The sequence below is a fragment of the Symphalangus syndactylus genome, chromosome 22, assembly GCF_028878055.3.
Source record: "Symphalangus syndactylus isolate Jambi chromosome 22, NHGRI_mSymSyn1-v2.1_pri, whole genome shotgun sequence".
Classification (NCBI taxonomy): domain Eukaryota; kingdom Metazoa; phylum Chordata; class Mammalia; order Primates; family Hylobatidae; genus Symphalangus; species Symphalangus syndactylus.
In genome coordinates, this window is record NC_072444.2 from 41406964 (window position 1) to 41422263 (window position 15300).

At 42.2% G+C, this 15300-nt stretch overlaps 1 protein-coding gene across 4 annotated transcripts in view; it reads left to right on the top strand.

Annotated features, from left to right (window-relative positions):
* The first annotated feature begins 374 nt into the window (after positions 1-374).
* Positions 375-15300, top strand: part of UGGT1 (UDP-glucose glycoprotein glucosyltransferase 1) — a 110071-nt gene continuing 95145 nt past the window's right edge. For 2 of the 4 annotated variants that reach the window (XR_010118991.1, XM_055261457.2), the window contains exons 1-3: positions 381-620; positions 6585-6720; positions 13088-13170. Coding sequence is in view for 3 of the 4 variants with exons in the window: in XM_055261457.2 (XP_055117432.1) it covers positions 563-620; positions 6585-6720; positions 13088-13170 (277 nt within the window). In the remaining variant the exon portion in view is untranslated. Of the gene's footprint in view, positions 621-6584; positions 6721-13087; positions 13171-15300 lie in introns of all 4 variants that reach the window. The other 2 variants (XM_055261458.2, XM_063632109.1) reach the window with 2 other exon arrangements.

Here is a 15300-nt window from a genome sequence, read left to right on the forward strand (position 1 = left end):
AAAGCGGCTCATACAATTTAAAAAGTCTTCCTTTCATCATGCCTCCTGGAAGGTAGCTATCAAAATTTTAGGGTTTACTGTGCCATCGAAAGGCTAAAGGGAGTAAGCTTTTAGCAAAGGTTTAAGGGAGTAAGTCCCAGAGTCCAAATTGGATTTCACCGACTGACTGTTAAAGCTTTCGGGTCTCAGCTGTTGGCCCAATGAACCTCCCCAAGACCTTGAAGACCGGCAGCCGACCCGCCACCCTGAAGGGCGAAGTGAAGAGAGAGACAGGACTCCCCACTCCCCAACCCGCGGAGATAAGAGGGCGACCGCGCGACGCTCTGGGCTGCTAGGTCTCGACTCAGTAGCCGGAAGTCCTCCAGCGCTCGCTTGTAGGAAGCGGAAGTAAGAGGGCGGCCGGCAGCTGGGCAATTGCTTTGCTAGGCTGGGTGTTGAGCCGAGCCGCGGGAAAGGCGCGTGTCGGCTTCTCACTGGCGCAGCCTGCACCGCCGCTGCTGCCTCGCCCCGCCCCGCCCTGGCGTTGTCTCTGGCACTGTGGCGGACTAACCACGGCCCGGGCATGGGCTGCAAGGGAGACGCGAGCGGTGCGTGTGCCGCGGGTGCACTGCCGGTGACAGGTACCCAGGGGTGGCGTGAGGAGGCCTCATGGACGGAGAGAGGGTTTGGGGTGCAAGGCGACCCTGTGCCCCCCGTCACATTGAGCTTCCGCCTCTACGTGACTCAGTTTCCCTCCGGTGTCCCATCCCTTCCCCTATTCGCGAGCGCCCCGAGTTGCCCTCAGTGGTCTTCTTGGCAAGGTATCGCTTCCGCGGGGGTGGCAGCGGGCTCTGTTCAGCGGTCTTGAACCTTCTTTGAAGAGCTTTGGATCCTTGTGCCCAAGTGCAGAAGGAAGTGGGGGAAGTATCCTACCATGGATTTAGACCAAGCTTGATCCTCAGTGAGTTGAGAACCAGCACTTTTCAGGACCCTGATTGCAGAACGACGTGCTTTTTAAAATAGATTTCTATTATTCCTAAAATGAATTCGGGTTGATGCGTATTGGTTGCTGTTTTAACACTGTGATCTGTTGGCTGGAAATTGGATGATCTGGTTTCACTTTTAGTGTGGGACCTGCCAGAATGAGATCTACGTCCGTCGCCAATAACTTATAGATGTGAACTGCTTTTGTTCCTTGGCCAGAATCTGCAGTTGTTTTGCATTTCTTGCCAGATTTGAGAAGGAGCATATTTTGTTCGTTTGAAGCCCTGGGGTCTTTTGCCTTATTGTGCTACACTAATTGTTTTGGAAACATTCACTGATGCACTTGCTAGCCAATTTTAGTGTAAAGTGCCCTCTTTCCTTCAAGAATCTTACACTTGCAAGCGTTTGAAGACATTTTAAATAGCTATTTAACAGCACCACAAAACTTGGAATGATTGTAGCCTTTTCACTTTGCTTTTTTTTTTTAAGCCAGTCGAATTTAGCAACACTTGACTTGCTTTTGATAAACTTAGCTGAAGCTTATTTTTAAAAAAATTCTTATTTATTTATTTATTTATTTATTTATTTATTTTATAGAGATGAGGTCTTGTTACGTACCCGTCTGATCTTGAACTCCTGGCCACGTGAAACTTATTAAAGGAAGCGAGCATAATACTTTGTATAGTAGCATAGCACATTTATAATGTACATTGAACTTCAGGGGAATATATTAAAGTAAGAATAAAATTCGCTTAGAACTTTCCTGCAGCTGTCTGTGAGCATTTTCTTTTTTTATTTAAGTTTCCCTGTAATAATACAAGATGATGTGATAATTTTCTTTCTTTTTTTTTTTTTTTTTTGAGATAGAGTTTTGCCCTTGTTACCCGGGCTGGAGTGCAATGGTGCAAGAGATAGTGTTTTAATTTTTTTTTTATTTTTTGTTTGTGAGACAGAGTCTTGCTCTGTTGCCCAGGCTGGACTATAGTGACATGATCTTGCTAACTGCAACCTCCACCTCCTGGGCTCGGGCGATCCTCCTACCTCAGCCTCCTACGGACGGTTGTTGATAGTTGGGCCTAGAACTTGTTAAAGAGTGTTTTCTGTTTATTCATCATGCCTCAAGTATAATGCCTATGATCATGCAAAGCCACGTGGCACATTCTGATGGCCATTATCGCAGACTGTTTGTCTTTGTAAGCAACATTTAAGAACCCCTAGGGTCAGAATGATAAGGGATCCTATAAAATGAAGACATACTCAAACCAGAGACCACTTCAGTGAGGTTCTTACCTCTGCTTCTCTGGACAGTCTTTTCCTCTGGTTTTACCTGTAGAATTAAGAATGTGGGGTCAGGGTGGCAAAGCTCTTTTAATGTATAGCTTTCCTCCTTTTTTCATCTCGAATGGTGCTGTACCTCTCCCTAAGAACATGTACGCTCTCTCCTTTTTGAAAACTATGCAGGGGGATCTCGAGGCAGGCCACAGGTTAGTAGGATTTTCATTTTACCTATCTTGCAGTCCTGGGCATTTTATAGCATCTGTACTCTTGGTGCCACACTCCTTTCCTGTTGTTTCCATTCATGCCTTAATGAATGAGGCCTGTGTTTATTTCATTTTGAGAGCCTTCTATGTTTCAGGCATAATGCTAGGCGTGGAGACCATGACAGACAAAACCCCCTGCTCTTGAGCTTCCATCAGTCCCCAAAGCCAACCTAAGTGTGGATCTGTCAGACTGGTTGGTTGGATTGCTTCAGTCCCAGCTTCAGGCCTGCTCCCTTGGTTGCAGGTTAAAACTATTCCTTTCTTAGCCACCTGTCTCCCAAGAACTTTGGCCACAGAAAATTCTTGGACTTGCCTTGGTTCTCGCAATAAAGCACTTTGCCCAGTCTGAGTCTGCACAGAGTATGGCTTTTTACCCTTTTGTAAAGCCAGAGAACCAGAGAAGAGAGCATGGTATTGTAGAACTTTAAAAGCAGGAAGGTGTGGGTTCTAAGCACTGCTGCTTATTAGTTGGGCAAGGTACTCAGCATCTTCGAGCTTTCACTTTTCTTATTTTTAAAGTGGAGATGATAATGTTTCATCCATGCGTGCAGCATATTCATGGACCCTCTTCTGAGTGCCAGGCATCATGCTGTGCACTTTGGTAAACAAAGCAGACATGGTTGCTGCCCTCAGAGAACTTTAGTGCCCTGGGTTGTTGTATGTAAGGATTAGATAACACTGTGTATGTAAAGCATCTAATACAATGCTTAGCCAAGAGTCATTGCTTGTTAAATGCTGAGGTTTCCTCAGGGGCCTTTGTCATACCCCCAGTTTCCTCCCCACTCTACATGCCATCCACCTGGGGTTACTGTGCAGTGGCGTCCAATTCGTCATCAGGAATCACCACTTTCTAGGGTGTACACATCTAGACCCCTTCAGGACAAATTGTAAACATAGCTAATAGCGTAATACTGCTAGACAGTTCATATGATGCTCTGTCTCCAGTTTATAAACTCATTGACTCAGGCCAGATTTAAAAAAAAAAAGAAAAACTCAGTAACTTTTGGGGAGAATTTTTTCTCTCAGCCACAGAGGATATATTTCCAATGCGTATTTTTGAGGCTATTTAATAATGATGATGTACTATTCTGTAATTTAGAAGATAGTTTTTTCTTAGGATAAAATATTTTACTACAACAATCAATTATGGTATAGTACTTGGCACTTTACAAAGTGATTTTTTAATTGCGTCTTCATTTTTACATTGACCCTGTGAGGCAGATACTGTTATTCCTACTTGAATAGTCTTCAAGACTAAGGGCCTGGGAAGTTAGGCAACATATATATGGTTGAACTGCTAGTACGTAGCAAACTCAGGAATTGATCACAGCTGCCCTGATGCTAAAAGGTTTCCTTTTTACAAACTATGTCTATTGTGTCCTGTAGAGCAGGTTTCTGAGGCTGCAGCCTGTGGGCCTATGGGAAAGGGTGTCTATGGTTAGTCCTAAGAGAATGCTTTTTTTTTTTTTTTTTTGAGATAGAGTCTCTCTCTGTCGCCCAGGCTGGAGTGCAGTGGCACGATCTCGACTCACTGAAACCTCCACCTCCCGGGTTCAAGCGATTCTCCTGCTTCAGCCTCCTGAGTAGCTGGGATTACAGGCACCTGCCACCATGCCCGGCTAATTTTTGTATTTTTAGTAGAGATGGGGTTTCATCACATTGGACAGACTGGTTTTGAACTCCTGACCTCAGGCGATCCACCCACCTCAGCCTCCCAAAGTGCTGGGATTACAGGTGTGAGCCACTGCGTTTGGCCAGTCCCAAGAGAATTCTTAAGTTGTACATAAAAGTTTGGGTCCTTGCTTGCTCCTCTGTGGGAAATGGCAGTAACTTTATTAGATTCCAGAAAAGGCCTACATCCTCTTCACTCACCCAGCCAGGAATCACTGCTAGCAGGTTTCATTGTATAAAATCTAGTTTGGTTATCTCTAATTTCAGTAGGTTTCATTTTTGTGTGTGTATTCTTTCATTTCTGCAGCCTCTACAGCAGTTTTTACAAATGTTGATTTTGAAAAACACTTCTGAGTGTTTTTATTTATAAGTGGGATGTTCTTCTTCTTCTTCTTCTCCTTCCTCTTCCTCTTCTCCTTCTTCTTCTTCTTCCCCTTTCCCTTCTTCCCCTTCCCCTCCTCCTTCTCCTCCTCCTCCTTCTTTCTTCTCCTCTTCCTCCTCTTCCTCCTCCTCCTCCTCCGCTCTCCTCCTGTCCCGCTCTGCTGCCTAGATGCAGCTTGGACCTCCTGGGCCCAAGCTATCTTCCCACCTCAGCCTCCCAAGTAGCTGGGACCATAGGTGCATGCCACCATGTCTGGCCGATCTATTAATTTTTTTTGGTTTCCAAAGAAGCTGGCAGTACCTGAACTTAAAATGCTTCTGAAAGCCGCTTTTCTATTTGTTATAATTTATTTTGCTTTTGACCATCGTTCTTCAGAGATGCTGTATGTTCTGTGAAGCAGGATGTTAACATAAATGATGCTTTTTATAAAAAGCACCTATTGACTGGTCCCCAATGTGGACAGCCTCCCTCAATGATAGATTTTGTCACCAATATTAAGGAACTGGGATGAGACCGAAGTGAGCCTTACCAGAGCTGACATTCTGAAGCCCAAGAATAGTTTAGTGCTTCCCACATATTTACACCCCCTTTTAGTTCTCATTCAAATGGGTCGAGCTCAGGGGAGGTCCAATTAGGGTTCTGTTAGGTGGACTTTGGGGATGCAAATCAGAGAAATCTGCAGCTGGAGACCTTTTTCTGAAAGTGTCTGGATGCTGTCTGTGAGGATCTTGACAGGCTTGGAGCGGCTGCGGAGGGTGTCAAGAGGCCTGCATTCCGTGGCCATCCACTTTGCCAGTGACCCTAGATCTCTCATTTTGTAGATGGGGGACAGTTGGCTTGGGAAGCCACTGAAATTTTACATTTCTTTATTTCAGAACCTGTCTGAGTTTACATTTGACACCCATTACGTTAGTTTCGTAGGGCTACCACAACAAAGTATCACAAACTGGGTGGCTTAGAACAATAGACATTTACTGTCTCACAGTGCTAGAAATCCTTACTCAAGGTTTCACAGGACCACGTTCCCGCTGAAATCTTTGGAGGAGAATCTTTCTTTGACTCTTCAGCTTCTGGTAGTTTCAGGCATTCCTTAGCTTACAGTATAATTTTAGTGTGTGCCTCTGTCTTCACCTGGTGGTCTCCTGTGTCTCTGTGTAGTTTTCCCTCCGTGCTGTCTATCTCTGTCCAGATTTCTCCTCTTTATAACATCAGTCATTGGGTTAGTGCCCACCTAATAACCTTGTTTTAACTGATGACCTCCATAAAGACTGTATTTACAAATAAGTTGACATGACGAGGTACGGGGGATAGGATTTCCATATCTTTTTTGGGGGATGCAGTTCAACCCTTAATAGCCATCATTTATATTTTCATCTATCTCAGCTTTATTTGCTTTCATGCTTTATAAAATATGGTTGTGTGTAACCTGGTGTGCCACCAACTGGTTTTTATACCCCTGTATAGTGTAGATTGCTTGGGAAATGAAGCAGAGCCTTTGTAGGAAAGAATGTAATAACCTAAATGCCTTCAGTTACATGTCAGTCATTCAGCAAATATCTGTTGGACTAGCTAGATATTAAGTGCTATTATATGTCAGAACCTTTTCTGTTTCGCTAACTTATGTTATTTTGTGTCTCCAAGTATTAGGATTGTTATTTTGTGTCTCCAAGTATGAGGTTAAAATTACCTTGTAGCAGGCCAGGCGTGGTGGCTCACGCCTGTGATCCCAGCACTTTGGGAGGCTGAGGTGGACAGATCACGAGGTCAGGAGTTTGAGACCAGCCTGGCCAACATAGTGAAACACTGTCTCTACTAAAGATACACAAAATTAGCAGGGTGTGGTGGTGCGTGCCTGTAATCCCAGCTACTCGGGAGGCTGAGGCAGGAGAATTGCTTGAACCTGGGAGGCGGAGGTCGCATGAGTCGAGATCGCACCACTGCACTCCAGCCTGGGCAACAGGGCGAGACTCCGTCTCAAAAAAAAAAATTTCCTTGTAGCAAAGCTTCTTTTCTTTTTTTCCTTTTAGGTGTTTGCTATAAAATGGGAGTTCTGGTTGTACTCACTGTTCTGTGGCTGTTCTCCTCAGTAAAGGCCGACTCAAAAGCCATTACAACCTCTCTTACAGCAAAATGGTTTTCCACTCCATTGTTGTTAGAAGCCAGGTAAGAGAACATTTTTTTTCCCTTCATGTATTTGAGTATAAATATAGGCTCTGACAGTGAACATTCAGGAGCTTTTTAAGGAGTGAGATTATCATCAAATGCATTTATGAAGAGCCTCTTTCAGTGTACACTGTGGGATGTATTGTACAAAGGCTGTTAGGACGTAGCATCATTCAGTAGGACAAGGGCTATGTGGGTTTATAGAGATATGTAGGAACTTTAGACAAATAACCGTGTTGGATAAGTTAGTATGTTACTTTCCAAAAAGCATAACAAGGGAAGAGAGGGTTGTATTTATTTATTTATTTATTTTTGGAGACAGGGTCTCACTCTGTTGCCCATGCTGGAGTGCAGTGGTGAGATCTTGGCTCACTGCGACCTCTGCCTCCTGGGTTCAAGGGATTCTCATGCCTCTGCCTCCTGAGTAGCTGGGATTATAGAAGTGCCCCACCACACCCTGCTAATCTTTGTATTTTTAGTAGAAATGGGGTTTCGCCACGTTGACCAGGCTGGTCTTGAACTCCTTAGCCTCATGTGATCTGCCCACCTTGGCCTCCCAAAGTGTTGGGATTACAGATGTGAGCCACTGTGCCTGGCCAGTTGTATTCAAATTTTCTCCTTATTTGAAGGAAGTTTTAAGAGGTGATTGATAAAAGGAAGAGAAGAGGGCTTAGCAACTTGGGGGAAAGAGGACATATTTCCCTTAAGAACCTGGAAGAAGACTGGGCGCGGTGGCTCATGCCTATAATCCCAACACTTTGGGTGGACGAGGTGGGTGGATCACCTGAGGTCAGGAGTTCGAGACCAGCCTGGCAACAATTAGCTGAGCGTGCTGACGTGTGCCTGAGCATCAGATTAGGAGATTATGCCCATGCAGCTCAATCTTTCTTTTTCAATGATAAAACAGTGGCTAGGTACGGTGGCCCATGCCTGTAAATCCCAGCACTTTGGGAGGCTGAAGTGGGTGGATTGCTTGAGTCCAGGAATTTGAGACCAGCCTGGGCAACATGGGGAAACCCCGTCTCTCCAAAAAAAAATAGTTGAGTGTGGTGGTTCGTGCCTATAATCCCAGCTACTTGGGAGGCTGAGTGGGAGGATCAGCCCAGGAGGCGGAGGTTGCAGTGAGCCGAGATCACACCATTGCACTCCAGCTTGGGCAACAGAGCAAGACTCCGTCTCAAAAAAAAAAAAAAAAAAAAAGGGGGGAAAGAAGTTATCTTACAATTAAAATGGGTAGAATTTTTCATAAAACAATAGTTGTCTTAAAATTAGTGAAACACAATATAGTAAATAATTTCATGAGAAATTTTGTATTCTAAGTGTGCTTTTTAGCTAGTGTTTGTAAATGAATATAATGAGATACTTGTCTGTATAGGTAGGGCTTAAATGCTTATGGATGGAAAGTTATTTGATTGTGTCTCAAGTAATGTAAAGGTAGAACTAGCAGAGACTTTCCAAAGGATAACTGTGGGTAGATTGAGCAGCAAGCACTTGGTAAGTCTCAGTGTTTGAACGTGCTAGAAATTTGGACTGTCACATCACTTCGATTAGCCTTGTGGTCTGTCTTCTTCATCTTCAATTTAGAATTTTTTTTGTTTTTGAGAGTTTTTGAGACAAGGCCTGTCTCTCTTGTTTGGGCTAGAGTGTAGTGGTGTGATCTCAGCTCCCTGTAACCTCTGCCTCCTGGGCTCAAGCCATCCTCCCACCTAGGCCACCCTAGTAGCTGGGACTACAGGCATGAGCCACCACCCCTGGCTTATTTTTGTATTTTTTATAGAGATGGGCTTTCACCATGTTGGCCAGGCTTGTCTCAAAATCTCCTGAGCTCGAGTGATCTATCTGCCTTGGCCTCCCAAAGTGGTGGAATTACAGGTGTGAGCCACCATGCCTGGCCTCTAGAATTTTGTATTCTAACATTTTCCCCTTAATTCCTAGAAAAATGTGGATGAAGAATTTTGCCATGTTGATTGTGTGAACGAATGGTTGCACCTGTTAAGGAAAAAGCCTCATTTGATGTTGCTAAAAGGACCATTGGGAAGGGGCATGTGGCAGCAGGTCTTGACTAGCTCAGGAGCCTAGCAGACTTTCTGCTAAACAGACTTCTTCTTCCACTGCCTCTCTCTGCCGTTCTTTCTCAGCATAGAAGTGGCAAAACAAAGACAAAACCATTGTATATATTTCATAGTGATAACTAACTTGATAAATGGGTCAAGCTTCTCAAATGTCAGAACTTTATTGTTACAGCATAGTTGTAAAAGTGAAGTGGCTCTTTTTTTAGAGTTCTTATTATGGGGAAAAAAAGCCCAACAAAGCAAATAACAAACAAACAAAAAAGCAGTGACTGAAGATATTTTGAGACTGCCTGAGCTGGACTGCCTGAGCTGGACTCTAAAAATTAAGTTTTTCTTTTCCTTTTTGCTAATCTTATTTTCGATGATTTGTTTGGTATAAATCTGTCATTGAGATTTACAACCCCCTCCCACCCCACTTTTTTTTTGAGACAGAGTCTCATTTTGTTGCCCAGGCTGGAGTTCAGTGGCGCCATCTTGGCTCACTGCGACCTCTGCCTCCCAGGTTCAAGCCCATTCTCGTTCTTCTGCCTTAGCCTCCCAAGTAGCTGGGATTACAGGCATGTGCCAGCACGCCTGGCTAATTTTTATATTTTTAGTAGAGATGGAGTTTTACCATGTTGGCTGCCAGGCTGGTCTGAACTCCTCACCTCAGGTGATCTGTCCTCCTTGGCCTCCCAAAGTGCTGGGATTACAGGCGTGAGCCACCCGGCCTGGCCAAGATTTACTGTCACTTTCTGAATCATTTTGTACAATTAACTGTAGCAGGTGTTTTTGTGATATTCTGTTTAACGTTCTTTTTTTGAGATGGAGTTTGGCTCTTGTTGCCTAGGCTGGAGTGCAATGGCGTGATCTCGGCTCACTGCAACCTCCGCCTCCCAGGTTCAAGCGATTCTCCTGCCTCAGCCTCCTGAGTAGCTGGACCACCACGCCCGGCCAATTTTGTATTTTTTTTTTTTTTAGTAGGATGGGGTTTCTCTGTGTTGGTCAGGCTGGTCTGGAACTCCCCACCTCAGGTGATCCACCCGTCTCGGCCTCCCAAAGTGCTGGGATTACAGGTGTGAGCCACTGCGCCCGGCCTCTGTTTAACATTCTTACCCTGAATTACATTTCGTTACTTTCACTTTTATTTACACTAATTTCTTGATATTTGTACATTCTTGATCATTGTACTAGAAGATTCTTACAGCATAAAACTATGGACTTTTGAGAAAGAATGCTAAAATTGCCAGCCCTAGTTGCTCAGTATTTTCAGTTTCTTTGATCACTGTGAAGTGGACAGGATATACTGTTTTCTTCACCAACTTCCTTATCACAAACATCTCCCCCTTTCATGATATCCCTGGTCATTTGCAATTTTGTTTTATTTTTATTTTTACTAATTTTTTTCCTTGGCATGTGAAGTAAGAGCTACATTTGCCATTTTGGTTTACTATTTTTAGGCCCCTTCTCCTGTGGCTATTTGTATACAGTTTGCCAAGGTAATACGACATGTAGGCAACTCATAGAAATGAACTATGCTTATTTGAATCCCCTTAGTATTCACCTCCAGAGCTAGCAGAGCCCACCATTCTTCCTTCTTTTGTCTGTGGGAGACCTTGATGATGGATCAAGGCACTACGTCCATCTGGTTAAGGATGAAGGGTCAAAATCTTTTACTACACTTTACGGCATGCCGCCACCACAGATCTTTGCCTTCCTTGCATCTATCCCTTAGGGACTAACAATATTCCTGTTGTGTATTTTTAGATTGAACCTGACGTTGTGAAGGAGTTGTAGCTTTGTGGTTGTCTATGAAGTGCTATTTATCTTTAATTGAAGTAAAACACTAAATATGTTTTCTGCAGCTGTAGCTACAGAAATATTACATAAGTAGGTATTATTAAAATCAAAACCAATAATCATTTACTGAGTGCTAAATTTGTAATGACCCAAGAATGTAGCATGATAGAGGTATAAATTAAATAGACATGATTTTATATTCCAGCTTTTCCACTGACTAACTCTATGTCCCTAAGAAAGTTAGCATCTCTGAATGGCAGCTTCTTTATTTGAAAAATGGTTATTTCTGAGGGTGGCTGTGTGGATTTGAGGACATGAGTAAATATGCCAAGCTTAGTGACCATCACATCGTAGACTCTCCTTAAATATTAGTTTCTTCCCTCTTTCTAGTTCTACATAGAAGGAAGACCAATGCTGATCTCCCGCAATAGCTTTGGAAAAATCTAAGAAAACAAGTTGCCACCCGATTTGTACTATCTTGTGGGCATTCATTCTGGTTGTTTGTAGTTTTTTTGTGTTGTAGATTAAAAACTTGTACTAGATTATGGCATTTCAAAACATTTATATATGGAGAGGATGGTATAATGTACTCTCTCTGTACCCGTCACCCTGTTTTAACAATTATCAATTTAAGTACAGTAACCACCATCACCACCCCCTTCTCTCCTCCTGCACTAGAATATTTTAAAGCAAATCCCAGACATCATATAATTTGTAAAATCATAATTTTTTTTTTTTTTTTTTGAGATGGAGTTTCACTCTTGTTGCCCAGGCTGGAGTGCAGTGGCGTGATCTTGGCTCATTGCAACCTCCACCTCCTGGGTTCAAGCAATTCTCCTGCCTCAGCCTCCTGAGTAGCTGAGACTACAGGCACCCGCCACCACCCTCGACTAATTTTTTGTATTTTTAGTAGAGATGGTGTTTCACCATGTTGGCCAGGCTAGTCTCGAACTCCTGACCTCAGGTGGTCCACCCACCTCAGCCTCCCAAAGTGCTGGGATTACAGGCGTGAGCCACGGCACCTGGCCTGTAAAATCATAATTTATAGTCAGTGGAATAAGTATTATATAAGAAGCTAAGAAAACAAAAAGCAACAAAAATATGCTGTAAAAAAAGGCAGCATTTCTTTAATAATATCTTGTATTGTTATTCTCTCCTCTGGGTTGTTTCAGTGGATCTAGTAAGTAATATTAGGACTGTTCCAAGTTTAGACCTTGTAAGACCTTATATATGCAGTGGGGTGAAAAGAATGTATGTTTCAAGAAGTTTCCCTGTAATTGTATGAAAAGCATGTATTTATTTGTGTGTGGCCTTTACTGGGAGTCTTAGCCTGATTGAATCTTAGTTCTCACCACACTGGTGAGTGTGTCACCTTGCCCCTCTCTGCTTATCTTGTGAATGTGCCTTTAATTAATTAATTTAGTGTTTATTTGCACATCCTGGTGTATCTGTCTTAGTACTTGTTTTCTTAGACTGTAAGCTATGCTAAGCTTGGTGTGGTGTCTATGTCAGTTACTAGAAAGCCTAGAAAAATACTACTTTCAAGGAGGCATTGAGAAATTTAATATATTATGATAATGGGTATTTTCAGCAACCTATTTTTAGAGAAGCTGTGCATTACCAGGAAATGTTTCTTATTTTTCCCATATTTCTGTGTCTAGCTGTGGAGTAGAGTGAGATTGTACACCCCAGTGTTGACAAGTAATGGGAAAGTCTTCCTTTGGCTAGGTAAGCTGAGATCCAGATCTGTAGTTTGCTTTAAGACAGTGAAAGATCACCACTGCATTAGTATTATGGCTCAGAGGAGAAGATAAGCAGTTGACATGAATCATTCAATTACTACATGCATTTCCTTGTAGGGGTTTTAGACTCTTGAATGAAGGGAAATTTAGATTGGCCATTATTTTAGTAGTGTAAAGTCGAAAAAAAATTAAGATGGCGTTAAGTTCTTGGATCTGATTTTGTTAGATCAGTGCTAATTTTAAACTAAGTTTGCTGATCTTGAAAATTTGGATTTAGGAGTGTTAAAAGATTACAACATGCTGCCTTTATTCTCGGAAATTTTTCTACGGTTCATATTTTACTGTGGGAGAACTTTAGGCAAAACATATTTTTTGTTCTTTGTAAGGCCTTTCAGAAAATAAGTGACCAGAACTAGTACTACAATCATCAGTTCCTAATTCTGCTTCCACTACTCATAGTATTTTTGTCAGTGGGGTTTCATAAGCTTTCTTTATATTGAGAGTTCCCTTTCTGTTTTTATTATTCCACGTTTCTTAAGAAATAGCTATTAAGTGAAAAAGTTCATAAGCTAAGTTATTAATAACTAATAAGCTGATAGGACTTGCTTATCATTAAAAATATATATATTATACATAAAGGAGTATTATATATTATGGACTAAAAGTCAAACCATGGACATTTGGAAGCTTCAAAACTTATTTTACTCTCTTTAGTAATATAGTTTATATTAGAAAATTGCATTAAGTTGTTTTATTTCTGATCTTTTCTCCCAGTGAGTTTTTAGCAGAAGACAGTCAAGAGAAATTTTGGAATTTTGTAGAAGCCAGTCAAAATATTGGATCATCAGATCATGACGGTAAAATTGAAGCAAATGCTTCTTTGACTTTGTTGTCTGGGAAAATATTAGGAAAAAATTGTCTCTTTATAGTATGTGTGGCATGGCAGTTAATGGAAAACGTCATTGTCTTTAATGACTGGAGTTATGATGGTGGTCAGGAAGAGCCAACACAACACAAATTATTATGTTTGGAGCAATTTATACCTTTGGCTGTAAGTGGTACCTTTGTTTTTTTCCCCTCTTGTTTTTGTTCTATCATGATCCTTTATTAAAGTGCCATGTGAATATTTTTTTTTTTTTTTTTTTGAGACGGAGTCTCGCTCTGTTGCCCAGGCTGGAGTGCAGTGGCGCAATCTCGGCTCACTGCAAGCTCCGCCTCCCGGGTTCACGCCATTCTCCCGCCTCAGCCTCTCCGAGTAGCTGGGACTACAGGCGCCCGCCACCACGCCCGGCTAATTTTTTTGTATTTTTAGTAGAGACGGGGTTTCACCGTGGTCTCGATCTCCTGACCTCGTGATCCGCCTGCCTCGGCCTCCCAAAGTGCTGGGATTACAAGCGTGAGCCACCGCACCCAGCCTGCCATGTGAATATTTTGTGGAAGTACATTTCATTTTAAATCATTCAGTATTAATAACCATCTAATCTGATTCACTGTTTTTGTTATGAACTAATTACACAACTGAGCTATTATCTGTTAAGTTCATTATCATTAAGTTAGTATCATCCAGAGTGTTTTCCATTATGCCTGCCAGCCACCCACAACTTGAGTGTTAAGGTATCAAATGAATGATTATCCTGTAAAACCTCATTTGCAGTTTTTATGATGTGCTTTCACATTTTTTAAACTTCATATAAGCTACATAGGATGTAAACATTAATAGTTGGAGATGCTGATATGTGAGTAGTTAAAACCTTGAATATTAATTTACATTGACAGATATAGGTTATTATTTTTTTTAATTTTTATTTTTTGAGACGAAGTCTTGCTTTGTTTCCAGGCTGGAGTGCAGTGGTACGATCCGGGCTCACTGCAACCTCCGTCTCCCAGGTTCAATCATTTCTCCTGACTCAGCCTTCCAAGTAGCTGGGATTACAGGCATTCGCCACTACGCCTGGCTAATTTTTGTATTTTTAGTAGAGATGGGGTTTCCCCATGTTGGCCAGGCTGGTCTCGAACTTTTGACCTCAAGTGATCCACCCGCCTCAGCCTCCCAAAGTGCTGGGATTACAGGCATGAGCCACTGTGCCTGGACAGATATAGGTTCTTACAGAAGAGGAAATGTTTCGAAATTGTGTGACTGCTCTTGATGTTAATGGGTTGTTTTTTTTTTCTTCTTTTAAAATTATTTAATTTTTTTTTTTTTTTTAATAAAACGGAGATGAGGTCTCACTGTGTTGCCCAGGCTGGTCTCAAACTTCTGGGCTCAAGTGATCCTCCCACCTCGGCCTCCTGAAGTTCTGGGATTACAGGCATGAACCACCACACCTGGCCTGTATTGATTTTTTAACTTTTTAATTTTTATTAAAATAATTCATATTTTAAAAGTTGTCTGAGTCTTTTTGTTTTATTTTTATTTTATTTCACTTTTTTCACTCTGTGATCTAGCCAAAGATTTATTTTATTTATTATTATTTTTTATTTGGGCTAATTAAAAAAAAATTTTTTTTGTAGAGACAGGGTCTCGCTGTGTTGCCCAGGCTGGTCTCAAACTCCTGGGGCTCAAGTGATCCTCCTGCCTTGGCATTCCAAAGTGCTGGAATTACAGGCGTGAGTGACTGCACCCAGCTAGATTTTATTTTATTTTATTTTATTTTATTTTATTTTATTTTATTTTATTTATTTTATTTTTTTTGAAACAGAGTCTTACTCTGTTGCCCAGGCTGGAGTGCAGTGGTGCGATCTCGACTCACTGCAATCTCTGCCTCTTGAGCTCAAGCTGTTCTCCTGCCTCAGCCTCCCGAGTAGCTGGGATTACGGGTGCCCACCATCGCGCCCAGCTAATTTTTGTAGTTTTAGCAGAGATGGGGTTTTGCCATGCTGGCCACGCTGGTCTCAAACTCCTGACCTCAGGCAGTCCACCCACCTTGGCCTCCCAAAGTGCTAGGATTACAAGTGTGAGCCACCAAGCCCGGCCTAGTTTTGATTTT